The sequence below is a fragment of the Lonchura striata genome, chromosome 6 (assembly GCF_050655825.1).
Source record: "Lonchura striata isolate lonStrDom1 chromosome 6, ASM5065582v1, whole genome shotgun sequence".
In the NCBI taxonomy this organism is placed as follows: domain Eukaryota; kingdom Metazoa; phylum Chordata; class Aves; order Passeriformes; family Estrildidae; genus Lonchura; species Lonchura striata.
In genome coordinates this window covers 12,083,455-12,110,832 of record NC_140708.1, presented here as the reverse complement: position 1 = coordinate 12,110,832, position 27,378 = coordinate 12,083,455, and the positions used below count along the sequence as shown (strand labels likewise).

Below are 27,378 nucleotides of genomic sequence, written 5' to 3'. Positions count from 1 at the left end.
GTAACAGATTGTGTGTTGGTTTCCAATTCCTAGCTCCATTGTTGCCCGTCAGACACATCAGTAGGGGATGGGCTGTACATCTGGCCTAAGTTTTATTGGCTCTAGGCACTGTAGTGCTCCCTTTCTGCTGGTTTGAGGCCAAGGCTTGCAGCACAGTGGGAAAACAGTATTGAAAGTGCTTAGATTTCTAAATCAGGTGTGTGAAAGCACTGATATGACTCTAAGCAGTGAGGTTTGTAGGAGCCCTGTCCTACAGCTACTGATCTGGACACTAAAGGCAGTGGAGAAGATGACATCCATCCAGTTCATCATATGTTTGTTGTGTCCATGAGTAGCTGAAAGTGTTAGACCTGGCTTTTGTTAACAAGCAACAGGGTGTGAGATAAATACCACTTGGGATGTTACCACTGTTCTTTGCAAAGTGCTTCTTAATCTTTGGAAACATTGGAGACTTGGTTTAATAGAATCATTTGATAGCAGAGCACTGAGGAGGAGAGGTTTTTGAAATCATACAGGTAAGTTACTTAATTGAAGGCAGTGGGGGAGAAGATTGTGATGGCTAACTCCTTTCTGTTAACACCAGTGAAAGGATACAATTTCAAGATAAAGTGAGACCTAATTTGTCTCTATTTGCATGTAGTAACTTGATACAGTATTTACAGGCCAAGAGGTTTGTAATTGTTGCTGCTAATTGGTTACCTTGGTGTAGAAAAAGCGGGGAACCTGCCCTTCTTAACCACTAAAAATCAGAAGCTAATGCATAGACCAGGTTCTGTCTGGAAAATATTTCAGCTGGGCAAATGAAAGATTTTGCTGTAATACTGGTAAAGCCCAGTTTTTGTTTTGTAAGTAACTTGTGTCTGTCTCAGCTTAATGTGATAGGCTAAAGCATTCCCCCTATCTTAACTAACAAGTACTAAAATTTCCAAAGAGTTTTTCAAACAATAACTTACTCCAAGTCTGCAATCTTTCTTGTTTAGCCAGGCAGTGTAACAGCTGCTGTGACATCAGCGTAGCTCTGAACAAGGTATTATAGTGCTCTCAGTAAAGGAGGGGCAGGGAACACAATACTGTCTGTGCCTCAGTGAGATCAGGTGCTGAATATCATACTGAGACACCTGACTCACTGGCACAGCTCCACTGTTATCAATGAGGCAAAGGTATCAGTCAGGCCAATCGGTTCCCTTATGGAAAATATCATCGCTCTTGGTAACTGCCCTGCTGCCTGCACCTAGCATGTGGAAGGTTTGTGATGTTCAAGCTTTGGCCACCTAAAACTCAATTTTATTCCAGTGAGAACTGGGTATGCCTTGCCCTTTGGGGATTTAACCCACTGTGGGTGATAATCAGCAGACCTATTTATTAATACCTACTGCAATAGCTCTCTTATGAATGTTGTAAGAACTGGGGATGAAATTGCTTTATTTAAAAGCAATGTGGTCCTGTCTAAAATGAAGTTCTATAATGTAATGTTGCATCACTATTGCCTCTGGTACTATGGCTGCTCAGTATCTTGTTTTCTACTAGAGCACAAGTAAACCCCAGCTGAAAATGATAAACTTAACTTGGTGTTTGTCTTCACTTTCTTGTCCTCCATACCATTGAAAAGCAATGTAGGTGAAAAAAGTTTTGTGTATGCAAGAATAGGATTTTACACAGGATCAAATTGGGGTTTTGGCAGTGGGTTGGGATTTTTTAAGTCGCTGAATGCTAGCAGGCTGCTGAAGTGTAGGGGTAGGTGTAAATTTTGTATTGGTACAGAGGAAATTGGAAATGCATCTGCTGAGTCAGAAAGAAGATACCTATTCAGTCCAATTGCATTTGCTACACTTAAAGCAGCAAATGACTGGGAACTCACAAATGTTCCCATGTTGGTGTCTGGGGTTACTTCTGAACAGACAGTTTTGACCAGTACTATTTCCTTCTTGGTGCCCACAGACCTGCACAAAGGCACAGCATTACCACTGCCTCCCATTTTATTTTATATTGGGTTTGTAAAGACTGTGTGGGAATAAGGAAACACTGATATGTGGGCCCTACTTTCATTAAGCCTGACTATTTCTTCACCAAGTTCCTTGCCTTATTTTCTGATAAGCTGCATCAATTTATGAAGCAATCTCAGAATTTCCCATTGCTTTGACCACCAGCTGCTCTGGTTTACATCTGCTGCATCAGTGGCTCATTCCAGGTAATGGCTTGTGATTTTGTTCCCACTGTATTCCTGTATAAAACATTGTCTCCTCATGTGTAAGTGTCAGCAGGGTACTGAGTGTTCTCCACTGTTGTTGGGCATATTTTACTTCAGCCTGGCTATTTCAATAAATTATTGTTGTGTTTGAATCAATAGCAGGCTATTGATGCTGCTGCTAACAGATTGAGTGATTTCAAACCTGTATCTCCAGTACAGGTGGCTGGCTTTAATGGAAGAATTGGAGGGGAGAGCTGGTCTTTCCAAATTGCTAAAGGGACAGGCATTATGCCCTGGGGAATAATTAGTGGCTTTACAGCAATAGTTATATTCTGTTTCTTGAATTTAATGAAAACCTTTCTGCTGACCTCTGAAGAGTTTAGATTAGACTCTTAGGAGGGGATTTCTAAAAAATAAAATATTTTCAACTCTTTTAAGTGACAACCAATTGAATTCTTAAAAAAGCCTGCATGCCATTCACAAAATATCTGGCCAAATGCAAGGCAGAGTGTTTGAGAGCCAAACCCAGGGATCTGGATAATTTCCAGCATGGATCCTTGGGCCTGAAGAACATGTTTTTCTCATGACAGCTTGGACTTGCTGAGCAAGGCCCATGGGCTCTTCTAACCCATGTGGGGCTAAAAGGCTTTCCCTCCTTTCATTTGGTCTCCATCTACTGCTTTTCTTTGCAAAAGACACATCACTTTTCCTATCAATTGCTGGTGTGTTAGAGGTGGGTGGGGTTTTTTGTGTAAAAAATGAGTGATTTTGCGCCTGTATCATTAACAGTACTCATTGCCATTTCCCATTACCCTTCAGTGCTATTTTTCTCCCCTCCTATCTCATCTATTGCCTTAAGAGGTATCACAGATGGACTTTTTTTAGAGGAAGAGCATCACATCCTATCCAAGGGCTGGCTCTGCATGTCCTGCTTCCAATGGGGACTAAAGACAGCGAGGACGGTGAGCTAACACCTGAGGGGGTCCCATCTTGAGTCTTACAAGAGCAGGGCTCTAAAATGCTCTCAGTTGGTGGCACGGGATGGGGGGGGTGAAAAGAGAGGTCAATCCTTTTCCCCCTGTAGGTTCTGTCAGTGGATCTGCTGTGAGCAGCTTCCTGCTGGGGCCTGGCACACCTCAGACCCCTCTGGAGATCAGGAAGGCTTTAACTAGTTTAATCCTTGCCTAGTTATTTCCATGCCTGGATTTAACTGGTCAAAGGCAGGCAGGGAAGAGACTGACTCTTGGTGTCCCTCTTGGTGGGTCATCTTTGGTAGCCCACCACAGGATGTCAGCCTTCCTTGTGTGATCTCAGAACTTGCTCAGAGTGAGCCAGTCCTTGCCTTTGTGCTTCATTTCAGCCCTCTGCCATGTAAGCTGTGGACAGGAGGGCAAATGTTTCACTGCTGTTTGCTGAACTGTGTTTGATTTGGGCTCTGAGCATGTAACAATTTATATTACAAATGTACCTGAGACCTGTCAATTTTTCTCCCTACAATCCAGATATGTTTCTGAAATATCCATTAACTCACTGTCTGCAAGAAGGGGGGGGGGGCTCTCTTCTCTTAGATTTTACTTGATATTTTTTTATTTTAAAACTGTCATCTGAGGATGAGGAATTACAACTTCTATGAATTACCTCACCCAGTTCAGAATCTCTTCCCGAGGTGTACTGGAGCTATTGAATTCCTGGGAAGCTACTCAGCATCCTTTGGTGACAGGCAAAAGGATAAAAAGAGGAACCAAATCAGTGTAGAACATAGAAAATTGGACAAGAAAGCCTAAATTATTTCTATAAATATGTTTCTATAAGGAAAAAAATATCTGTTAAAAGTTGTCGGAGAAATGATCATTAATAGTATAATAGTAGTTAAAAGATTTCAGGAAAGTGTAAATTTTTTTTTTTTTAAATCTCATGGTATGAATCTGGTACTTTTCCCTAAATCAGTAAGTAAATAAATTTTATTTTCTTTCTTAGTATTTGGGGCTTAATACATAGATGTATGAAAATAAAAACAATGGAACTGTAACAAAGATTATTTCTGAAGAGCTGCAACAGGACATGTAAAGTCCTGATGTGTTTTTGGGATAAAAGTTACATTTTCTTTTTATTCCTAAAGTCTGTGTTGCCTCTCCCTTGGCCACGCGGTGTCACTCTGGCACCTCGGTACCGGCAGCCAGGCAGGGGGTGGGGAAGAGCAGAAAAACTCTCAGACTCTCCTGGCTCCATGAAAAATTGAAGGGTATTTATTTTCTGGTAGGCAGCCAGGCTGAAAATAATATCTGAATTGAAAGCCTTTCATGAAACATCTGGGCAGTTAAATTTTGCAAACTTCAAAGATGTCCAGTACCGTACTGACATACTGATTTCTTTCTTTAGTGAAGAATCACTTAGGCTAATGCACAAAAGGCTCTATAAAAACCGTTTCAGGCTGAAATTAATGATCAAAATGACTATGCTTAATAGGAGTGCCAGTCAATATAGTTAAACTACAACAGACTCATAATCAGTCTCTCCAATTGCTATCAATTGTCCTCAGTGGCCAGTTTTGCAGTGATATTTTTGAGATCTGCATGCTTAATCTCCAGATTTTCCATTTTGGATTTGATACGTGTGTGCAAAATTACGCCTGTGGTTTTCTTTTGCAGGCTGTCATTTTTTAAGTACCTTTCACAAGCTTGAATAGATTTTCTGCTGGTAAATAATAGTAATAATAGAGTCACATTTATAGCAGTTGAGAAGCTGGTCCTCAACACTGACTTCAAATATAAGGTCTTATTTTTACTTGTTGTGTTCTCTTAAATGCAAAAGCTAAAAGCAGAAGTATGTCAAATACTTCCTAGATGACTCGATCTGCTCTTAGAGCCATGGGATTATACAGTCACATGCCTGGTAAAATTCTCCCCAGTGCTGGTACATGAAGCATTAGGATTTTCTTCTCTCCTATCAATGTAGAGGGTGATGTACAACTAAATAACCACCGTAAGTTTATAGTAATAATTCTGTTCATTGAGCTGCTTGAGGCAGAAATGCAAGTGCTAATGTGTAGGAGCTGTACTTTGATAATTATTCTTGGAAATGAAAGCACACACTAATAATTTCCCAGTTCTCATTCAAGTGCTTATAATATAGTCTAGGTAAAATGGCATTTTTCACGTAGTAAAATATCATAAATAAATGTAAATACACAGCAGGTGTCCCTCTGCTATGCCATGTGGACCTGACAGAGTACTTGTGCTGGTAAGTAGGGAAAAATACTAAAGCAGCTGCTTTATACTGGAGCATTTTCAAAGTGAACTAAAAATCACACATAGCATACCCATTTCCATAAGTAACATTAATTTTATAGACAGAGATTGAGCACAAAGAAAAAGAAAGTCTTTAGCAGAATCTGTCATTGACTTAACTCTGAGAGTCCCCATACATCATTGTTCAACTCCTGGAAAGCCCAGCCAGGGACTGACTCTGATTTAACTCTTACTGCACATCTCCAGCAGCCAGGCCCCAAGCCAGGCTGTGCCCCTTTGCAGCAGGAATGCTAAAGCTCATGTTCAGGAGGTTCAGGATGGCTTGCACTGCAACACACATGCTGCCAGCTGCAGGAGAGGAACCAACAAGCACTGCAGTGCTTGCATGGCCCTGTGCTGGGGGAGCTTGAGATGGCACTCAACTTCTTCCTGAAAAGCTACAGGAAAGGCTATGGGACATGCTCTTTTTTTCCTTAAAAAAATATAAAATGTGTTCTAACTAGAGTTATCAGGTGGCTACTTCATATACAGTTAAAACTAGACTGGTCCCCTTGGAGAGAAAACTAGAGAAATAAGGTGGAGTTTAATTTGCTCTCATGTCACTAAGAATAAAAAAAATTAGCTCTAATATTATGGTTTGCTGCAATGAAAAAATTATACATAGCATTTTATTTATCGATGTAAAATATTTTTTTCATGTAATGTTTTCTTAGTTAAGAATAACCCTGACTTAGAAAAAGACAAGTTTATGGATAACAAAAAGCAGTTCTTGTCCAGGGTTTCCCTTCTTCAAGTTTTGAACAAGTATCAACTGTTTGAATTAGCTCTCAACATCTTTATATTGTCATATGAACTGGGAGTACTCTGCATACATGTAACAGTTACTTTAAACAGGGAGCATTTGCAAAGTAAATTATTGTGCTTGACAATCTCTCTGCAGCCAAGCAGCATTGAAAAATGGTTTTGCTTTCATTCCATCGCTTGTTTGATTTGATTTCTGTAATTTCTTAGGATAGGAGTAAATGGCCCTAAAATCCATTTGGTATTTTGAAATATGGAGAGTATCTCCCAGCTGATGAAGCCAACAGGCTCAGCAGACTGCCTTTGTGTCTAGGGAGGATGGACATAGCTGGGAATTTGAACTTCGGTGTTTCCAGCACCATTTCTGCAATGAGTTTTGTGGGAATGTGGCTGTTTGCCTGGGAGAAGCTCAAGCAAAGTTGCAGGCTCTGGGCCTTCCATTTGTAGATCTCACATGCCAATTTTCCTCCTGAATGTGATTATTACATTTACAACACAACACTCGGCTGAATCTTCAAGAAAACTGAAAACTAGTGTTACCTCCAGCAGAGAGCAAAATAAACACATTCCTGCAGTGTGTTTTTCCATGGCCAGACTCAAATTTCACATCAAACAAATCTAGCAAGTGACAGGTCACAACACATGCCTTTAAAATACCAGAGGAAGGAAAGCTTCTTCAGCAGCAACCAGATAAACAGAACCAAACCCCAGAATTTTGAACAGCCTCAGAGCATGTTGAAGGCATACCCCAGGCAGTTTGCACTTCAGTAGCCAGCCCACAGCCAGCACTAGTTATTCTGCAGTCATTCCTTGTGTTAGGACAGGGATTGTCCTGCTGTCTGGATTTTAAGTAATATACTGAAAGTATTCTGTTACTTCAGGTCTCCTGGGGGAAAAAACAACCAACCAAAGCAAAACTAACATGCCACTGCATTACAATTGTGGCTTGCTAAGATTGAGGAGGAGCACATGACAAGGAATAAGCTCAAAGGCTTCCTTGATTTACCAAAGGCATGGCCAAAATGGAAAGGTTATTCTGGGACATGACATTACCCTCAAGCAGCTGGCCTACACCAGGTGATACGTGCTGCTAGCTTATGACAAATGAGAGGTAGTCCAAGTTTTGTTCTTGAAACATACAGAAAACATAATTAAAAACACCCAAAAAACAGTCTGGTCTAAGTAGCTGAGCATTCAGAAAGTTTCCCTGACCAGCAGAAAAGTTTCTCACCATCTGGCCCTACAATTTCAAAGTGACAGGCTCCAAGCATTTGCCATGATTTTGACAGTGCTTGACTTTGCCATTTTAATAAATTGGCTTCCAAAGGAAAGATTTTTCTATTCAGTGAATTCTCTTATAAGGGCCAGAAAGACTTTCACCGATTGAAGAGTTCAAGTCAGCTTTTCAGATTTTACCCTTGGGAGTGTAGAACAAGAGCATGGGACTCATACAGAAGAGTTTCAGGCCATGGGAGTTATACGCAAGCTGGAGGAAATGTCAGTCATAAAGACTTGTCATTAAAGTAAGTGAGGGTTTATTATTATTACTTTATTGTTATTATTTTAATAATTTCTGGCTATAAAATTATGAGCTATGTGATCTCAATTGGCCCCATAAGACTTTCTGACCAGATAAATGAATCAAAGTGAGACATCAATACTGGAGGCTTAATGTCCTGTGGCTACATGGGATTATCAGTGTCTGCTCTCATTTAAAAGGCTTCTTGTTTCACAGAAGTGGTCACAGCAACAAGCCTGACAGAGCTCAAGAAGCATTTGGATAATACTGTTGGGCATATGGTATGGGTCTTTAGGGATGGTGCTGTGCAGGGCCAGGAGTTGAACTTGATGACCCTTGTGCATCCCTTCCAACTCAGCAGATTCTATGATTCTGTGATTTTAAAGTCCCTAGGCCTCTCAGAGAGACTGCAAGATAAATAGCCCCACTGTTATAGGAACTAGCTGTACTTGATTGTGGTTTGTCAGCCTGGATCTGCTGGATGAACACAACCACTGCCTTATACAAAGCACCTCAAAAAATTCCACATTCCCACACCAGCCTCCTGCAAGGGCCCAGAGGGGAGGGTGTGAGTCCCCCAGAGCTCTCTGTTGATGGCAGCAGGTCCATCCCAGGCCCTCCTGGGCCTGTCCCACGTCCAATGACCACGGTGGGCTCGGGAGGTCACTGCCCCAAGCAGCAGTAACAGGGCTGGCAGGAGCAGGTGAAGTGAACACACCCACATCTGTTCTATAAAATACCCATCACTTTCCTGGCAGCAGGTAAAATTACAGAACTAGGAGTTTTTACCTAAAGAGATTGGCAGAACATCCCCAAGAGCTTCATCATGCTGAAGAAAACACAGCTCCAGAGCCTTTCAGATGGACACATCCAAAGCATGTGAGCATCCCCAGTAATTTCTTCATCTATTTAGTCACATGCACCTATTCCCCACAAGCCCACAGGCTGCCACCAAGTGCAGTGTGTATGCCACAGGCAGACACAGCATCAGAGAAAGGCTGCTCCAAGGAAGGGGTGAATCTCTCACTTCTGTAGGAGGTCAGGGAGCAGACACAGAGGAGTGTTTGCCTTCTGTTGTGCAAAGGACAGCAACACTGAAACACTGAATTCATTCCTCAGGCCTTGCTGTCTGATGGAACCAAGGAAGAAAGGTTACATGTGAACAATTTCAGGAAACTTTCAGCTGCAGACTGAAAGTGAATCAACAGCACACACAAATGGATTAAACACCACTTTCTCTCATGATCAGCAGAATTCTCTTACCTTTCTTCCTCAAGATCCTCTGAGGAGATGCCCTCTTTGAGATCCAAGCTCCAAATTTTAGACAAGGCTATGGCAGATGACTCCACAACAGAAAAACAGGTCAAAGTGTATGAGTAAGTCTACACTATGAAAAATACAAATATTTTTCATTAAAACTCTTTTCCTTCCAAAACAAAAGCAAGAAGGCATTATTGCACTTAGTAGAACACAATTTCAGCAGAAAAAGATGGGTATAACAATTCAAACCTATGCTGAACTTTGTAGATTAAAGCCCATTGAAATAAAGCCCAGGGGAGGAGGAAGAGGAGGGGAGGGGCTGCAAAAGCTTCTGGGGAACAGGAGTGTTAAGAAAGACTGAAGGTGCTCATTCAGAGTTTGTTGTTGGAGGGCAAAAGAAGAGTCCTTACAGCAAAAGGAAGTAGAAGGTAAACTGCTTCATGCTTCTTGGGTTTAAATGGATCTTTTTCTTCTATTATATATGAAGTGTAAACTGGAAAAGGAGATTTTTTTTTTTCTCTTCCAAAATCTATAGAAACCCTCTGCATAAAATCTACGATCCCATGGCACTTCAGTGGTTGCCTGCTCTTACCAGTTTAGGTCTGTGTTTGTTTAACCTGTATGTTTGCTTCTAGACTGAACTAGGGGCTCCTTACAGCTTCATCTGTCTAGTTCTGACATCCAGGACCTCAGCTGGCTATCAGCCTTCTTCTGCTGCTTTCACTGGGGTTGGCTTGTGCTAGTTCATGACACGCTGGATGCCTCTGGTAAGAAAATAGCTGTAAATTCCCATCATCTTTGTACTTCAGTCACTGCTCCCTGCTGCTACACTACACTATTGTGCTAAAGAAAGAGGTGTTTAATTAAGGAATAAGTAGTAAAACATCTAATAACTGTAGGGATGAGCTGCCATGTGGGATATCTTGACCACAAATCCCAGCTGGTCACTAATAGCAGGGCAAATGCTTTGCTCAACACTGTAAGAGAGAATTGTACAAGTAGGTGTGGGGCTCTGTGCAGCTGATGTACTTCCAATTAACTTCCACAGAGTACTTTTCTATTACTTTTTCCCTATTTAGGGAGGTAATCCACCTACTTAAAAGAAGTGTTGTGGTACTAAATTAATTAATCTTAGTAATATGTTTTTATAGCACTGTCTGCTCTACTCAGGAAAAGTTAATGATCAGCTACTACTATTGCTTGAGGCTCCCAACAGCTCATTCAGATTTTAACTTGCCTTCTTTAGATGTTGTAATGCCTTTTTTGACACATTTTCCTCTTCTCCTGGCAATTCTCAAAACCCTTACAACAAGCAGGTAAAAGATCCCAAAATAGGAAGAGAGCCTCCTATTTCTGAGGGAATATGATGCTCTTTTACAACCATCCACACAGCTCTGTTCTAGCTAGCAATGCAAAGTCAGATTTGATCTGAGGCAGGCTCCAATACCTACAATTCAGCAGAAAGCAGAGCCAAGGGGAGCCATCTGTGCAGGTGGCACTCATCCAAAGGGAAGGGTGGGAAGTTGTCCTAAGGACTCACCTGTGGCCCTGCCTAATGAGCTGCTCCAGGGCTTGCCTGCAGCTGGAGGTCAGAGGGTGATGGCACCAGGGGAGCACCTGGAGCTGAGTGTGTGCATGAGGCTTGCAGAGACCCTTCTCAGCTGAGGTGAATGCAGGGAGATGATTCTGCATCTACTAACAAGGCCTGGCTTCTTCTCCTGTTCCCTACCATGAACACTTCAGCCTCCTCTAAATACTCTTTTCATTTTTCTTCCAAAAAGGCAGTAAGTGTCACAGGGCCTAGTCTGCCCAACAGGATGCCAGTCAGGCAGGGCAAGGACAGAAGGTGCTATTCTCCCTGAACTTTAAATCCTCTGAATCTGTCTTTAGGAAAAGCTGTGGGTTTTGTTAACCAGATTGGTTTAATAACAATAGACTTCATATATATTCCATTGACAAATATAGGTGTTCTCTCTAAGGTTTGGGTCTCTATTAAAAAACCCTGGTCCTAAGCCTCACATAAACATGACTCTCAGCTGAACCTGGGCACTTCCCAAAAGGCATTTATGGCACATCAAGTGATGTGCTGTGACTGAAATCTCTTTATTGGCATATCTGGGAGGAGTGTGTTGCCTCTTCATGCTTTCACAAAAAGTAGTGAGGACTGGGCAGTGTCTGATGGCTCTGACTGTGCCTTGTTCTGTCCTACCTGAGGTGCTGCACAAGCTCTCAGTCACTCATGGCACTTGCACAAAAACAAGAGTAACTTTAGCTGTGCTCTGATGTGAAGCACACCCACAGCTAGGTTTAATCACTACTTGTTGCCCACACCTTATAGTTTACAAAAAGCTTGTGTTCCAAAAGGGAGAAGAATGTATGGACAAGAAAGAGCCACTTCAGTTTTAAAAGCAAGAGTAGACAGAACCTAAACTTTTAAAACTGTATGCAAGAAATACATGGAAAAACATATGTAAGTTAAACTAAGGGCATGAAGCCAGAAAACCCAAGCACAGCCCCTCAGAGGGACAGTGCAGTTTGCTGTTTAAAGGGTCTTCAACTACTCTGGACAAAACTGAGAAGCTCCCACTACAGGGAGCTTCTGTGTCTGCTGGAGTTGAGAATTCAACTGGAGTTGAGAATTGAACTGGTGTGAAGTGGCAGAAGTCAGCAGGTCTGGAGTCTCATTTTTAGGTGAAAAATTGCACTGTGAAAGCAAAAAGCTACAGTAAAAAAATCTCCACAACACTGATCCACTAGCCAGGAAAGAACTCATCAGAGACATATAAATACAACTTCACACACTTCAATGTGTAAACCACTCAACAAAATAAATTATGCTATGCTGGCAAAGTAGTAAAAGGCCTTAAGAAAATTGAAAAAGCTTATAGCAATGAAGGATTATTCCCAGTGCAATAGGAGGAATGTGTATCACACTAAGTGATGGTGCTTTGTCTGTGAAAATCAGCCAAGTGAGGAAGAAGCAAGGCCTAGGGCAGGCAGAAGTGATGCTGGACATGTATTTACCTTGGCTCTCTGCAGTCAGCAACAGGCTTAGGGCCAGACTTAAGGCAAGACATATCTCCCTCTTTCCCTACTATCACCGCTCACAGCAGGGATTTCTTTTGTTAATATGCTACTGTGCATCTCTAGAATTGGAAACTGATTAATTCCCAAGATGCAGAAGGGATTCCTAGAGAGCGGGGCAGTGCAGGTGACCCTGAAGATCACAAGAGCTGAATCTACAGCATCACTTAGGGTGCTTGGTTAGGGAAAAATGATTCAAGATTATTTAAAATCCCTGGCAGATAATATTTGTGTTGTGCATCCCCATATGATTTAGCATCACCCAGAACAAAAACCAGCATTCACTGAAGTCTGAGGGCAGATTTCATCATTAGGAATATTAGGCAGGACCAGTATGTGTCACTCCCAGGAGCTGATGCCTGGGTGTGATTCTGGTGCTCAAAGGGGTGTCTGTTTTGCAGTCTTTCAGTTCCACAGTCACTTCATGGATCTGACATCTTCTGACCTCCTCTTTGGCACACAACAGTGTAGGAACACTACAACATTCCAGGAATAGACAGAAGGATAAATCCTATGCTTTCCCTCCTCCCCTTTCATGGGCTGAACCTGTACTTGCCATCAGGCAAGTGATGAGCTCCTGAACTGACACCCAATAGAAGCCAAGGGACTCTGCTGCAGCAAAGGGAGGGGAACAACAGGTTTGGGTTTTTGTAGTGAGGCAGGAGAGTCCTTAATCACAGTCTAAGGAATAGCCACAAGCAGATAACCAAAAGTCTTCTCTGCCCTGGTTCCTGCTTCTGACAGTGGCCAACGGCAGATGCTCCAGGAAATATAAAACAAAGGTAAGCACAAAATGTTATTTGGTAGTATATTCCCAACTTCCAATGCCTTAGGCTTAAGTTCTGAAGTAGAGGTGATGATCTGTATTTCATAGGTTTCTTCCCTAAAGGTTTCTTTTGGGAGCTGTGTAAGCTTCCAGGCTGTGTTCTCTGGCAAGGAATTTTGCAGCTCAGCTGACACTGGTGTGAAGAGGAGCTTTTGGTTCTGAATCTACCTTGTGCTAGTTTCATTTGACGCCATCCAACTTTCATGCTAATAGAATGATTAGTTACTCCCTGAGAGCCTTTCCACCTTCCTTAAGTTTGGGGTTCTCTGGTTTCCACCTCAGGCTGAAGACCACCCTCCATGTACTACAGAAGACTGCTTTCTTGGCTGGCTAGAAGGGCTGAGGAGCCTGCTGGCTTCCTACAGTATGCCAGTGCACAGAGAACTCAGAACTAATACTTCTGTGCCAGTCTGCCTTCCCTGTACCCAGCTAAAGCCTTGTCAAAGAATGAGGATGCTCAGGAAATGCCAAGTGCCTGTGTCAAATGGTTTTGACTTGGTTAGTGCTTCACTCAGCTGATGCTAAATCAGAGGATGATGGTGTAGCTGACTGTTGAATGGACAAGGGGAAAATGTGGCTGGATTTTACTCACTAGGTATTGCAATTGAGGCCAAAAGGGAAGTTAAAGAGATCTGTCTTATGCTTACACGTCCCTGAAAGAAAATAGCTGATGAAGCAATTACAGAGAGAACAGCTGAGCTTGTAGCTTACACCTGACAATCCATTAAGCATTGATTATGATCAGCTGTGCACCTAAAGGTGAGATCAGGGACAGGTCTTGATCATTTGCATGACCCTGGCAAAACCATTTCTGTTTCGACTCTGCTGAACAAGATATACGAATCAGAAGAGCAGTCTGGTACAAATTTTGGATAAACATCCAGGAGGTACAAAGTGTGCTAGAGTGGTTATGGGTGCTTGTGGATGCTGGCCAGCCTGCCAAGATGTGGCTTAGATGTGCAATAATTCCATTCAGTGCAGGTGGTGCAGTGAAAGCACACTGGAGTGCTGTGTGTTAACCTGCTGCCGTCAGTGTCACCTGGATTTACTATTAGCATTTACAACAATAGCATTAAAGGATCACAAGAACTTTCAATAGTGGAAGGTGATGAGCCAAAGGGCATGGAAAGAACCCTGCTGGATAGGGTTCTTAGGTAGGCTTATTGCAAAGGAGCACATGGTTAGGTGCCTCCCTCTTACACTGAATTCTTCATCTCGGCACTTCTGGAGAGAAGAGATGAGCACTACTCTCATTTATCAAAGGATTTGTCTGTCCTTTACACTGTGTCTGACAGTGGCCAAAACCTGATGGCCAGAGAAACAAAGAGCATGACCAGTTAGCAACAGCTCTTCTGCAAACACCCTGCTATTTTTTTTGACTTTGGAAATTGCTCATTCAGGCATGTTTTTCTATGCATTTATTAATCCCAGTAAACTTCTCTTCCATGAACCTTTCCAGGTTACCTGGGAACTCAAAGCTCTTCACACCCCTAGTGTCATCTGGTAAGTTCTGCAGCTTGACTGCTCTGCATGGGAAGATTGACAGGGACTGAAAAACAACTTAGAAAGGCTGAAAGGGCAGTGGGTAAGACTGCTGGATTTCTGTTCAGTGTCTGGGTACCAGATATAAGGAAACAATCTTTTGAAGTCCAAGGGAAGAATGTGGTTCTAGGATGACACTCCCTGGCCCAAGTGTCTCTGTTAATGGGCTGGGCAGGTGAGCAATGTCAAAACAAAAGCCATGGATCCAGGAGAGAGCAGCAAGGCCATTAAATCCTACCCCTACAGCTGCAGCATCTGCCTTTTACAGATGCCTGGCACCATGTGCTCCCTGTACCCCCACTCAGTGCAGGGCAAAGAACACTTCCTGGAGCCCTACAGCACCTACTATAGTGCCTTTCCAATTAAGAAGCATAAAAAATTGAAGATGAATAATTTAATGGATTCTAACAAACTCCTAGGCACCAGCATTCTTGTCCCTCTGTTCAGCTACAGAGGAGCAATCTGTTCTATTAACAGGAAAATTCTGCCCAGCAATGCCTGTGCTGACCTTCAGTCACCTCCTCACCTTCAGACATCCTGGAGGCCTAAGCAGAAAGGAAAGCAAGTCTTTAACCTAATTACCCAATTATCTTGAGGTAATCACCCAATAATCTTTGGTACAGTCATTTATTTTTTTTTATTTCTTATTCCGCCTATCTTCTCAACAAACAGCTTCCAGAAAGCAAACCTTGCTGTGACTACAGCAAACAATCAATCAGAACCCCATAGAAGATAAAAAACCCCATTAAGGGCAGACATCTGTCTACAGCTCATTACCTTTCCTACCCTGGAGAGCTGAGAAGGGCAGGGCTGTGCAGCTGTGGGAGCTGCAGCACCTGCCAGAGCTGCACTGCACCCAGCAGGCCAAAAATCACCTCTGCACGCTTGGACTTTGCTGTCCTTGGCCAGCCAAAAGGAAAGGGGAGTCCTTGGGAGATGAGCAGTAAATGTGTGAATGGCCACGCCTGGCTGAGGCTGTTTCAGAGTGCTGTGGGATGCCTTACAGACTGCAGGACTGCTGACACTCAATCACATCCCCTGCAAGCTGATGCAGCTCTTCCTGTGCAGGGAGAGCTGTCCTGTTCCTGCAAGAGCATGAAGGATTCACAGAGATCTTCCCACCCCAGGGACTCCTCAGAAACTCCCTTTCTTTAGAGTGCTTGTGGGAAAGGCACCATCATCTGCTTTTCAACACATGATGAGATCTGCTAATTATTTAGAAACTCACCCTGCACACTCTATAACTGAAAAATGTAAATGTGATAGAAAGAGCACAGGGATCCACAAAATTTTACAAGTAGCTGTAATTGAGGACCCAAGAGAAATATGTAAAGAAATTTATTTGTAATATGTACTGCATAACTAACACTTAAAATATTGGGTGGTGGAGGCAATCACATCTGATCATGTAGTCAGAATGACCAGCTTATATTTAATGACTAAGATGCAAATGTAATCATATACTCATAAACTGCTAATTGTAGGGGTTTTTTTATAACCTGTGAGGATAATTTGAATACTCAGTACTAATACCCGGAATGCCATGTAATCCTTATTATACAGCCATAAATTAAAAAAAAATATTAATCCCAGTGGGGACTAAAGAATCTTTTTTTTTTTTAGTGTCAAAGGCAAGAAAATTTCTTATGAAAATCTTCACTGTGATAGGTCTTCACCTGGCTGCTTATCTAAAACTTCAGGTAAGTGTGAGGGTGGGGGGTGAGACAGCCCTCCATGGCCTCAGACCTGTGCAATACAGAGGGATGGCACCCAGCTTGCTAAATCTGTCTAATGGTGAAGGCTGCATTTCTTTAAAGCTGAAAATCAGAGCTGCTATGTCCAGGGAATATCCCCCACCCAGTTTAGCATCTTCAGATGGTACCTGAAATACTCCTGTCCATACTCATGCCTGTGTGTTCAGTCACTCAGTCTCTGACTTTGTTTTTGCAAATTTGTTAATTTATATTATTTTTATCTTGAAATCCCTAAACAGGCCAATACCTGGATGCCACAGAGCTTGGTTCCAGTATCTGCTGCCACTTGGAAGGAAACTGGCTGGAGATCCTTCCTGTGTTGGGGTAAGGTCCTTGATGTTCTGGATTATCCTTCAAGATGGCACAAAAACATATACAAATACAACATATACAAAACAGATATATGATGTCCAGGAAGTGTTACTGGACAGCTCTTCAGGCCAAAGGACAGACAGGTAACAGTGTACAGGAAAAGACTTGAGATGAATTAGCAATGTACTGTAATGTTTTCACTATAACCTGTGCCCCTCATGCTGTGGGGGTGGGATGTAGGACCTGCCTCTTGGCAATGTGTGTTGCTGCAGAAGATACCAGTGGGATGTTGTAGCTATGTGGCCTGCTTACAAACCAGCTGGTGAGGCTGAACAGTTCTAAAGGAGCCATCACAAGTCTGTTGTGCCATGCTAGGCTTGCCCTGAATCACAGTTTTGCCTTTTCAGTTTGATTTTCTCTAGAGCTGGGATATATTATCATAACCATTCTTGCATCTTCTAATGTTCAAATTTTCATCTTAGCCTCCTGTAGCCTTGATCCAAAAGCTTTTCATATTTATACCAGAAATCAAGGTTTTTATGTAAGCAGCAGTGAGGGATTTAGTTTGCATATATAAATATACAATAGTCTCACTACTCTGGCTGCTAGTGCAAAGTGAATCCATGACATGAGTTGTGTTCTCTTAGCTAAAGGCACAGGCGTAAGGTAAGTGACAATGAATTATCCCATTGTAGAGCCTTCAGGATGGGGATTATCACTGCTAACACACTGTCTTATCCTGCATGCAGTACACAGAGCAAACTTCTTTGGGAGATTTGGAACACAGGCAAATGATAATGTGGAAATTCATTAGGCGGCACCTCAAAGCTCCAAGTGTGTGTGTGTAGTATCTCATCCATTTCAATGGGAATCTTGCCTGCAGGAGAAGTAAACTCATGCAAATGCTGTTAGATCGTTTTAATAGACCAAAAATCTAAGGGGATTCAGGAGTGGCAAGCATACCCCTTAAAGACATCTCACTGCATAGTACATACTTTGGAATCCAATTCAGAGTAAATAAATGCTGGCCTATCCAGTGACAAGAGTAGTGAGACAGTGATTTAAAAAAAAGGGACAGAATAGGGACAAAACTGTAGTTTCATCTGACAAAGCAAATCTCTTCACCAGACTTTAATCCTAAAGTCTGGAAGAATTCAAATATGTCACGATCCTGGAGTTTGCGTACCAAAATTAATCCTATTTAGTACATTAGATCTTTATCTAAACCTCTTTGTACAGAGGATGAGAGACCTGACCCTGAGAGAAGGATTTCCTAGATGCCTTCAGTTGCTCTATCAGTGCTTGTTATTTGAAGATGGAAAAAAGAAATCCCCCAATTTTACAAATCAAACACATCTAGGCATAAGCTATTCTCGAGGGCTACCTGTAGGCAAGCTGCTGGAGAATTAGGACAATAAATCACTGTGCTGCTTTTCCTTACCCCCTCTGTTAGAACCATGCTTTCAGTGCTCAGAAGAGATTTCCAGATTACTCTCTTCTACTAGGCAACCCTTCTAACATAGCCACATTTTTAGTACTGTCTAGCTTACCTTTACTCGCTTTGAGGCCTGATCTGACTAAAGGACTGTGAAGAGTAGGTCTTCAGTGAATTAAGTCAGGGAGTTTTGGCTGAAGTCTGGCCACTCCCATCTTACACAACAACTGGCTATTTCTGGCTTTGGTGGGCTGGCTACTTGCTGGTAGGAAGCCACAGAAACTGGTTTCTGTTGTGGTGAAGAAAATCTTGCTGGCAGAAATTCTGTCTTAAAGAACAAATAGGAAAACAATGTTTCTAAGAGGTAAAATGAATGAGACTCCCCAGAAACAAAGACTTCTTAATATTAGTCTTAATATTTCAAACAGTATACCCTGGAGAGCAATGCTTCTGATTTGCTCTTTCCTCCCATGCTACTGCTTCTGTCATAAACAAGAGAAACATTTTTACACCTGACATCATCAGTCTTTTTTTGAGCCCATTACCTTTTACTAATGGTAAGTTTAAAGAAATAAAATTTTGATTCCAAAAGTAAATTAGATATGTAACATTTTCATAAACTAGCACTTGAAGAACAAATACTATACTGAATGTACTTTCAGTGTCATTTGCATTGCTTAGTGATTTTTTCAAAGCTCTTAACATGGCGTTCTTTGCGTGATATCTTGAAAAAATGTCTAGAAAAGTACCAACTTTACACAGCTATCAATTAAATAAGCTGTATTCATGAAGCTGAAGGTTTGCTAATAGGTAATGAGGAATTCTGTAAGATGGTTAACAACTAAGGCAATGAGAAAGTGGGGAAAACAGTGTCAGAGCATACTGAAAACCTTACAGACATCCTGCTGTTTACCTACATTTTTCCTCCCTGTGTCTGTCATGACCAATTAGTTTCATGTCCCTTGGGTAATATCATGCTAATTAAATATTAGAAACCATGGGGAAAAGTGGCAAGAGGTTTGTTTTTCTTTTGCTGTGCAGTTTAACAGTAAGTGACAAGCACAAACCTTCCAATACCATATGCAAACTCTGTAGGATTTCCTTGTGACATTCCCAACCATAAATCCTAATGTGCTATGCAAATATGCAAAATTTCAGTAAAATTCAATGAATGATAGCACAACTGAATGCTTACAAGCAACACTAAAAAGGGAAGGATGCAAGGCAAAATTAAGGAAGCTTCTTTAAAGAGCTAGGAGACAATTTGTAACTAAACAGTTTTATTGAATTTTTTTTTCCAAAATAAAAAACACAAAATAACCACCAAGATTAAAGGCCATAGACAGCATCAACCAAATGAACCAGCCACTTGGTTATAGTAGCTGATAACTAAAATAACTGGATATTATTGCATATACCTCAGGTTCATTTATATATCCATTACAGTTTGGCAAGATTACAATCATACAGTAGCTTTGGTTGTGTAAAACCTAGTAGCAATACTTACTTAAAATGTGACAGGTTAACATTTTATGACAACAGCTATTTTTCTGTCTGGGTACACCTTCTCTCATTCCATGTTCTTGTCCACATTGTCACTGACCAAGAATTAAGGAGACATATTTGCAACCATCATTTATAGCCCTTCTTTATCACCACGTGGTGATGGATCTCAGAGGGGTAGGAATCTCTCACTTGCTCTCCTCATGAAGGTTTGTAGAGCAGCCTCTTCTCCTGTGCTGGTGGCTCCCACCACCCAGCTGTGGAAGCCTCAGCCTGGCATGAGTCCGTGCAGAATGCAAAGATGTCGAGGTGTTTATGGCTTTCAGGACAAAGCCTTTCCTCACCTACAGTGCTGGGGGGGACTGTACTGCCTTGCCTTTGGATACAGAGAAAAAACCACAAACAAACAGCTTTTCACATTAGTGTGCTGAGCTGCCAGCACAGAACAGTATTAACAAACCTAATACACAATACTACCTTGGTTACAGAGTTGTGCCTGAGACACTGCACAGGATTGCATGTGTATGTTCTACAGTCTATGTATTTTAGTTTTGGTCTTTTAAAAAATGCTCTCATCCTTATGTAATCTAGCATAACACTGCAGCTTTAGAGTAGTGGTTGATAAAAAGTCATAAACACATAGGCTATTTGGAAACACTGGAAGCTTGCCTTGCAAGACTTGGGCAGAATTCCTGCCTTTCTGCCATCAGTCTACCCCCAGCGTTCTGGGAACATCTACTTCCACAGGAAATATATCACCTACTTAAAAATAACCTAAAACTCTAAGTTCTACCTGGGAAAAACTATAAAATAATTTGGATTAAACTGAAGTAATCTTGTGTTTGAAGACCCTATTTCACTTACAAAATGCTGGATCACTAGGTAACATCTACTTGTTTGTGCAGCCCTTTCATTTGCTTGCACTGAAGCAAAAAGGAATTCAGCGTGAGGAATGGCTGCATGGTGAAGATCCTGCAGAACAAGGTAACTGCCATGCAGTAATTCAAATGCAAGCAGTGTAACTGCTTTTTGCATTCAGATCCATACTTGTATAAGGATATAAATTAATAAGCCCTTCTAAATGATTTTAGAAATATCCTCTTTGATCTAGACGTATAAAACCTCTGAATACTTAGAATCACTAGATTTCACATGGCCTACATAGTCATAATTATTTGCACTTACATGGCAAATATTAGAAATACATTTCCCTGCAGTTGAACAGGTAATTATACTGTCTATTATTCAGCTGAGCAAAGATCAAGCACTCTATATCTTGCAGTTATTGGATCTTATACTAACCCTTTGCTTTAGAAAGGGGAAATAACCATCTAATTATATTACCAGTGCACAGTACTTAGTTTGAAAAAGACAACCTATAGTAGACAGCTAGATTTTTTTTCCTAAGATGACTTTTTATGAGATACTCTAAAAGCAGTCTCTTATGACTGAAGATTGTCTATGTCACTGTACTCGCATAGTAAAAATAGTTAAAATCTAATTACAAAGCTACTACATGGTTATTTTGTGGTCTGTAAAACAAAACAGTATCCAGAATTTTATCTGAACAAAATACACCAGACAGTATAAAAATATTTCCCAAATGGAGATTTAAACATTAATGCTGGATTTTTTTTTTTTTTTGTATAAAAAGTAATGTAATAATGGTTGACATTTATCTGCTTACCAGTCAAAAATATACATATGACTTCAAGGAGCTGTTCCAGGCTCATTTTCGGTGAGCTTGTGCTTTTGACCCTAGAAGTAATAAATGCACAAGTGGAACACAGTTTCCTGAAAACCTGAACTTGATCTTATTTCTAACAATAAGAGTAACTTCTGGCTATGGATTTCCACTTATTTGCTTTGCTCAGGCAACTACAGCAGAGGAATTCCAGAAGCACCACTTCCGCTTTGAATGATGTTTGTTCAGTGCAACATCTTCCTTTTCTCTCTCCTTTTTAACTCGCTGGTAGTGATCTTCTTCCTTTAAATACCACACAGGCGGCCACCGATGCCTCTCAAAATATTCTTGATTATCTGATAAAGAAAAAGCAATGAAAAAAATCCCCAATGATGCCAGTAAGATATACAAGTCCCAGAAATGTCTTGCAAAAAGCTATGCAGCTAATTATTGATCCATTCCCTATGCTGGCTTGCTTATCAAGGATTCACCCAGATTCCTCAAATGCCCTATGTGGGAAAAGACTTTGGAAGTGGTTACACACAAGAGGCATTAGTTCACCAAAACTATTAAAAAAGCAAGTCCTTTACAAAGTATTTTTCATTGCAGAGCCTGAAAAGAGCTCTGTTCCTTTTAGCATCACTGAATTAGGTAAAGAACATGATGCTTGCCCAGCAATCAGGCTAATGATTATGACCTTTCTTTGCAGATAAGAATTTATGAATGCTGTTCAAGATAGCACAGAGGTTCAGTCTCATGGCTTAGCCAAGTGAGCTCATTTTTGTCTTTATGTCTAATCAACTGGGTGGGGAGAAAGATGGGGAAGATTGATGAAACCTGGTGGGGAAGTTGCCCATACCTGAAGATTTAGCTTTGATTTCCTTGCGGAACTTGGAGCAAACGCTGTTGTAATTGGTGCAGATGTAGTGCAAGCACCAAGCTGCCAGCTGGTTAGCATTGTGAAACTGGGAAGAAAAACAAAGAGCTTATTCCATTTCCTTGGGTTATCAATTTTGCAGCCCCTATTAACAGCTAAAGCTGGAATGGTCCTAGCAGATGGTACCTGGCCATACTGTCCCAGGCATTCATTCTGACTGCCAGCTCTGATCTTGGAGTATAAACATGAGCTAGGTGCTGGCCACAGAGCATATTCTAACAGTAGTTAGAGATACTGCTTCTGTCTCCAACCAGGAGAAGGAAATAAAAGAAAGACTGCCTGTCTTAAGATAAAAATGAAGTGAACTGCTTTCTCTTGGGAAGGGTTCAGTTCTGGTTTTGCAACAGGATTACAGGAGTTGCAGAGAGGGTCTCGAAAACAGCTGCAGGGAATCTTGCATGCTGGCCAGTGTTTTAGTGCTACTTCAAGCCAAGCTGCAGCTGACTCACTGTTAGTGTGAAATCAAGAATAATAAAACTTAATATTTTAGCTTGTTCCACTGTAGCTGGGAGTCTGCTGCATTTTGGGAAACAGGTGTGCAGTTTAACTGTGAGCTGGGAGCTCTCTTTTTTAATTATTTATGGGACTCAAGAAATACTGAAATGCATTTGAACATAAAGAAGATTTGCACATACTCTGAATTATCAGATTATTGACTTTAAGTAGCCAGTTTAAGGATTCAAAAAATGTTCTCTTTGCAATACAGGTCTAAATATATCTCTAAGAACTGAATTGAAAGGAATGCAAGAATCAATCGCCATCACAAAGCTGAACAGCTTCATTACATTGCTTTTCATGTTAGTTAGTGCACCATGGTCATGAGAACATGGAGCTTGGAAGTTCCACAATCAAGACAAACTGAAATATATATTTAAAAGACAACTCCTCTGAGGTTACTTAAATGGATATTTTACCTTTGAACTAATGAAAAAAAACCTTCTTTAAAATAAAAGATAAAACTAAGTTCTATCATCAATCACTCTCAGAACTGCATACTTTGAGCCACTTAGAAGCAATGCTCAGAACCAGTAGGGAGCTAAAAGCAAGTCCTGCAGCTGACCAGAATCTCTTCAGAAGGCTGTGTACACTGACCTGTGCCAGTTCCAAATAGGAGAGGACTTCTCCATCTATTGCAACCCCACTCATGGAGGCCTTTGTCAGCTCTTGCACTGCATGCTGCTCTGTTAGGGGAGAAAACTCATCACTCACAGGGCAAACAGTCACATTGCAAGGTCATACCATGGTCACAAACAACCCATGTACCATCTTCTTCCTCCTCCTGGTGGTAACCAGCTTTATGCAGGGGCCACATTCACACAGGTATCCTTAGCAAGCTGAGATTTGGGGGAAGTCAAATTCTGACCTTTAGAGCTGTGGCTGAAGATGTGGTTCTTAACTATTGTAAATGCAGGAGAACCCAATGGGAAGAAATGATAATTTCTGACTCCATTCAGAAGGCTGAATTATTTCTTTATTATAACTATGCTAAAATACATTAATATACTATATAAAAGGAGGATACTAAAACTACATACTACTTTCTCTGGCTCTAACCCAACTCGTGACCCTCTCACTTGAGTCCAGCCCCAGGTGGGTTGGATTGGCCATCAGGCTCAAACAATCCTCACCAGAATCCAATCAAGCACTCACTCCAGGTAAACAATTCTCCAAACACATTCCACATAGGAAAAACAAGGAGCAGAAATAGAAATTGTTTTCTCTTTCATTTCTCTCTGTGCACCTCTATGAAAAATCCTGAGAGGGAGAAAAATGTGCTTGCCACGCTTAACCACTTATAGAAACACAAAGGTCAGCAGCCACTAGATTTTCTCTGGCATGGGTACATTCACAAATTCATACTTAATATTCAATTTAAGTTAGAAATATGGATCAGCTGTCTCCTTTCAGTCATACAAAGTTTTTAATCAACTGTGCACTTGCCACTGAATTATTTATTAATGATTCACACACAGCACTGATAGAGAAAAGGTCATTTCAGAATGGCTGTTCCTAGGGATTCAGATGAAGGCTGACCAGCCCCCGCAAAAATCACCTCAGTTCAAGATTCCCCTTAACCTTTTCCTAGAATCTTAAAAGTCTGAGTATTTTTTGGGAAACATTGACAGTTGGTTTGAGTCTACTGGGCTCAGTTGTTGGCAGTAGCCTTTGGACTCAAAATTATTTCACCAAGAATCAAATGGAATGAAATATTCTTAATATTGTATGCATGTTTATACTGCAGTTACCTTAAAAAATACCTAAAACTTCAGCTAAAATGTGCAAATAAAATCTGGCAATAAAGATTTGGTCTGTCAGAACCAGTAAAGACAACAGACACAGTCCTGATGCACAACTGAAGGAGAGCCAGGGTTTGGTAAGTGATTAAATTTTGCCTAAATGTAGTCCTGTAGGTAGGTGTAGCTTTGTTTCAGCTTTCTCTGAGTTTTAGTCTTGGCCATGTCTCCAGAACAATGCCAAATTATTGACACAGAGAAAAAGAAATTAAACATAACAACACAAACCAAACAACTCCAGAGGTCAGGGTTATGTATGGATTTATTTTTACAACTTTAGTGCTGTTCTAACCTGTAATTTTTCTTTAAATATGAGATTGAAAAGGGTTTCTTTCTGAAATGAGTGTTGAATCCCCATAGATATACCAGATGGTAATCTAGTGATTACCAATTCTTATCTAGTGAAAAGGGACCTAGACAGCATTTCTAAAAACATGATCTTCTAGGTAAGTTTTGAATTGGCTCAGTTACTCTCTTTGAACAGAAATATAAAGTGGAGCACTTCATTCATTACTTAATGGAAAACCCAGAATCCTCCCTGGTTTTAGGTAAATTAACAACAACAGAATGGATATTACAATCCACAGACATTATACTCAATGCTAAAGAAAAGGTTTACTCTTTCTGTTTTTAAAGAACAGAAAACTTCTGTGTTCTGAGCTGGATTAGCACAAAACTAAAAAAGGCAAGAGAGAGGCAAATACATTTCTCTGTGTGAAAGTACCAATTTGCATTACAATACCCCTCTCAGGGAAAAAAAAAAAATCTCTGACACTAGAGAAAATCTTACATGTTCCAAAAACCATTAAAGCAAATTTCAGCTGTTGCAGAAGATACTGCATTGGACAAGGCCACAAATTGTTACCTGCTAGAGCAGTCAGGTGAGGAAGGCAAAACCTATTTGCCAATGCAATTAACTCAAGGGTGTCCAGTTCCTGACTGGAGGACAGTTGCTTGGTATACAAGTAATCTAAAACTGCTTGCATGGAGGTCTTGTTTATGTTGGGCAGCGCTACCTGGAAAAAATATTTAAAAAGAGAATTTCTAATTATTAAGGGATTTTCATATAGCAGCTATATTTCACTTCTTTCACTTTGCTTGGCTGTCTCTTTTTCTCTTGAAGGCATTTCAGAAATGCAGAGAAAACATTTTCAAAGCAGAAATTTCCCATTCAAGTTCAAGACACTGCCAACAGGTAAGCATTGCTCCAGAGTCAGATCCTTTGCCAGGTTATATCCAAGCTGGAATTGGATCCACATCAAATAGTGACTATATTCCATGCTCTCTAACCTGCAAATTGACAGCTACACATAATAGTTACTGAGCACTTCCCATGCCAAACCTCCCTTGGTGGACTTCTTGAGGAATGCAATCTATCTGATCCTGGCAAGGGGTAGACTGTGGATTCTGAGAATAACAGAAAACAAAAGATAACAGTGAAAATACTCTTCTCAGTCTTTTGGTAAAGAACCAAAATGTCCATGTAAACAAGGTTGAGAAGGAACTGAGAACTGAAGAAATGAGGAAAAAAAAAAAAAGACCTTTTTTCCCCCACACATGTAATGAATATAAACATCATGGGTTGAAACTACCAATACTAAGATAATAACTGTCTAATTTCTCATGCTAAAGCATAAACCTTTCATGCACATCAACCACTCTGGGAAGCAGCTCAGTTCTCCAAGTGAGAGCAGCTAGCTGTGAAACTCATTTATTATTGATATATTTTTGTTAATGCAGAGAACTTTAACTTTAATGAATTAGTTTATAAAATTTGCCCCAAATACAGAAAAGGTAGTATGTAAAAATAGATGGTTTTTATTATTTGTAAACCATATCTACCTGTATTTTAAAACTTCCAAAAGCATTACTGAATGCTTTAAACTCTACAAATGGAAGCTAAATATTTTAAATTGGAAAGTTAAGCTAAGACTGTGAAGCTAATAATTTAAAATAGGCTGGTAGAAAATAACTGCATATTCTTCATTGCCAAATGCTGCATACTAGAATCAAATGATGTATTTTTATTGAACCACTTGTTGACTGTGCCTCTGGGAAAGGAATTATGTTTACAGCTGTATTAGAAGAAGCCAGAAAAATCTAAATAGCGAAATATCTATCAGGATATTAAACAAAATAACTTGAACACTTCATATGAGCATAACTATATGGAAACCAACAAGAAAAACAAACAAACACAACTGGGTATGGCACAAGAAAAAAATATTAGCAGAGTGTTTGGAATTTGAAAAACAGACCATGAAGACACATGAAAATACAGGGCTTCTGCAAAATCTAATTCAAAGCATTGAGATCTTTTAAACTGTATTGCATACCTGCATTACTCCAGGACAAGATGATGCATTGCAGAATCTATGCTGAGTTTCTACTAAAGTTAGTAGAACTTCTCCTAAAGTTAGCTCATTTTCTACTGTTAAAACAGGTTCCTTTTCTAGTTTAACACTCATATGTCTTTAACCCATTTTTATCTTTAATTTCTTTATCAATGTCCCTGCCCCAAGTATTCTTTGTAGTGATTTTGATTACTTAAATATATATTCACAAAATCTAAAAAAAATATTTTAAAGAAATTCACAAATTCATATTTAATTTCCTTCCCCACATTTAATATTTTACAGGATTTTGGGTTTAAACACACACTCCAGTGCTGGAGGAAGACTTGTGCATTGGAGAAAGAATGTCTTCCTGGGCAACCTTATTTAATGCCTTAAGAAGAAAAGCATCCTAGGTTTACAAGGAAGAATAAATCCCTGACTCTAAGGATTGATGCAACCTTTCAAAAAAATGACGCTTCCATCATCCTAAATCCATCAGACATTGTAAACAAAAGATACAAAAATAGACAAATACCTCACTGTTGGAGCTTTCAATAAATGACCCTCCAAACATAGCAGACATCCACTCGCAGCTGCAGATCAGCAGTGGCTTGTGGGCCTTGATGCTTCCATCATCCAATTTAAATGTCACATC

General features: G+C 40.6%; 1 protein-coding gene and 1 long non-coding RNA gene across 7 annotated transcripts in view; one reads left to right on the top strand and one right to left on the bottom strand.

The window, feature by feature from the left end:
• The first annotated feature begins 4,673 nt into the window (after positions 1 to 4,673).
• LOC146767031 (uncharacterized) lies at positions 4,674 to 27,378 on the top strand. Of its 2 annotated transcripts, none has more exons than XR_014956260.1 (7): positions 4,674 to 9,783; positions 14,386 to 14,429; positions 14,946 to 15,064; positions 16,092 to 16,168; positions 16,462 to 16,546; positions 21,866 to 21,925; positions 22,800 to 27,378. It is a non-coding gene; the product is annotated as an uncharacterized LOC146767031 (long non-coding RNA). The 2 variants fall into 2 exon arrangements; XR_014956259.1 differs by lacking the exon at positions 4,674 to 9,783 and adding an exon at positions 11,607 to 13,813.
• The window catches only part of RHOBTB1 (Rho related BTB domain containing 1), a 49,113-nt gene continuing 40,957 nt past the window's right edge, over positions 19,223 to 27,378 (bottom strand). For all 5 annotated transcript variants that reach the window (XM_085583202.1, XM_021535278.3, XM_085583200.1 and 2 more), the window contains 5 exons: positions 27,259 to 27,377; positions 25,253 to 25,403; positions 23,186 to 23,274; positions 22,016 to 22,121; positions 19,223 to 21,512 (listed from right to left, as the gene is read on the bottom strand). In XM_085583202.1, coding sequence (XP_085439328.1) covers positions 21,343 to 21,512; positions 22,016 to 22,121; positions 23,186 to 23,274; positions 25,253 to 25,403; positions 27,259 to 27,377 — 635 coding nt within the window. In that variant the 3' untranslated portion in view covers positions 19,223 to 21,342. The remainder of the gene's footprint in view (positions 21,513 to 22,015; positions 22,122 to 23,185; positions 23,275 to 25,252; positions 25,404 to 27,258; position 27,378) is intronic.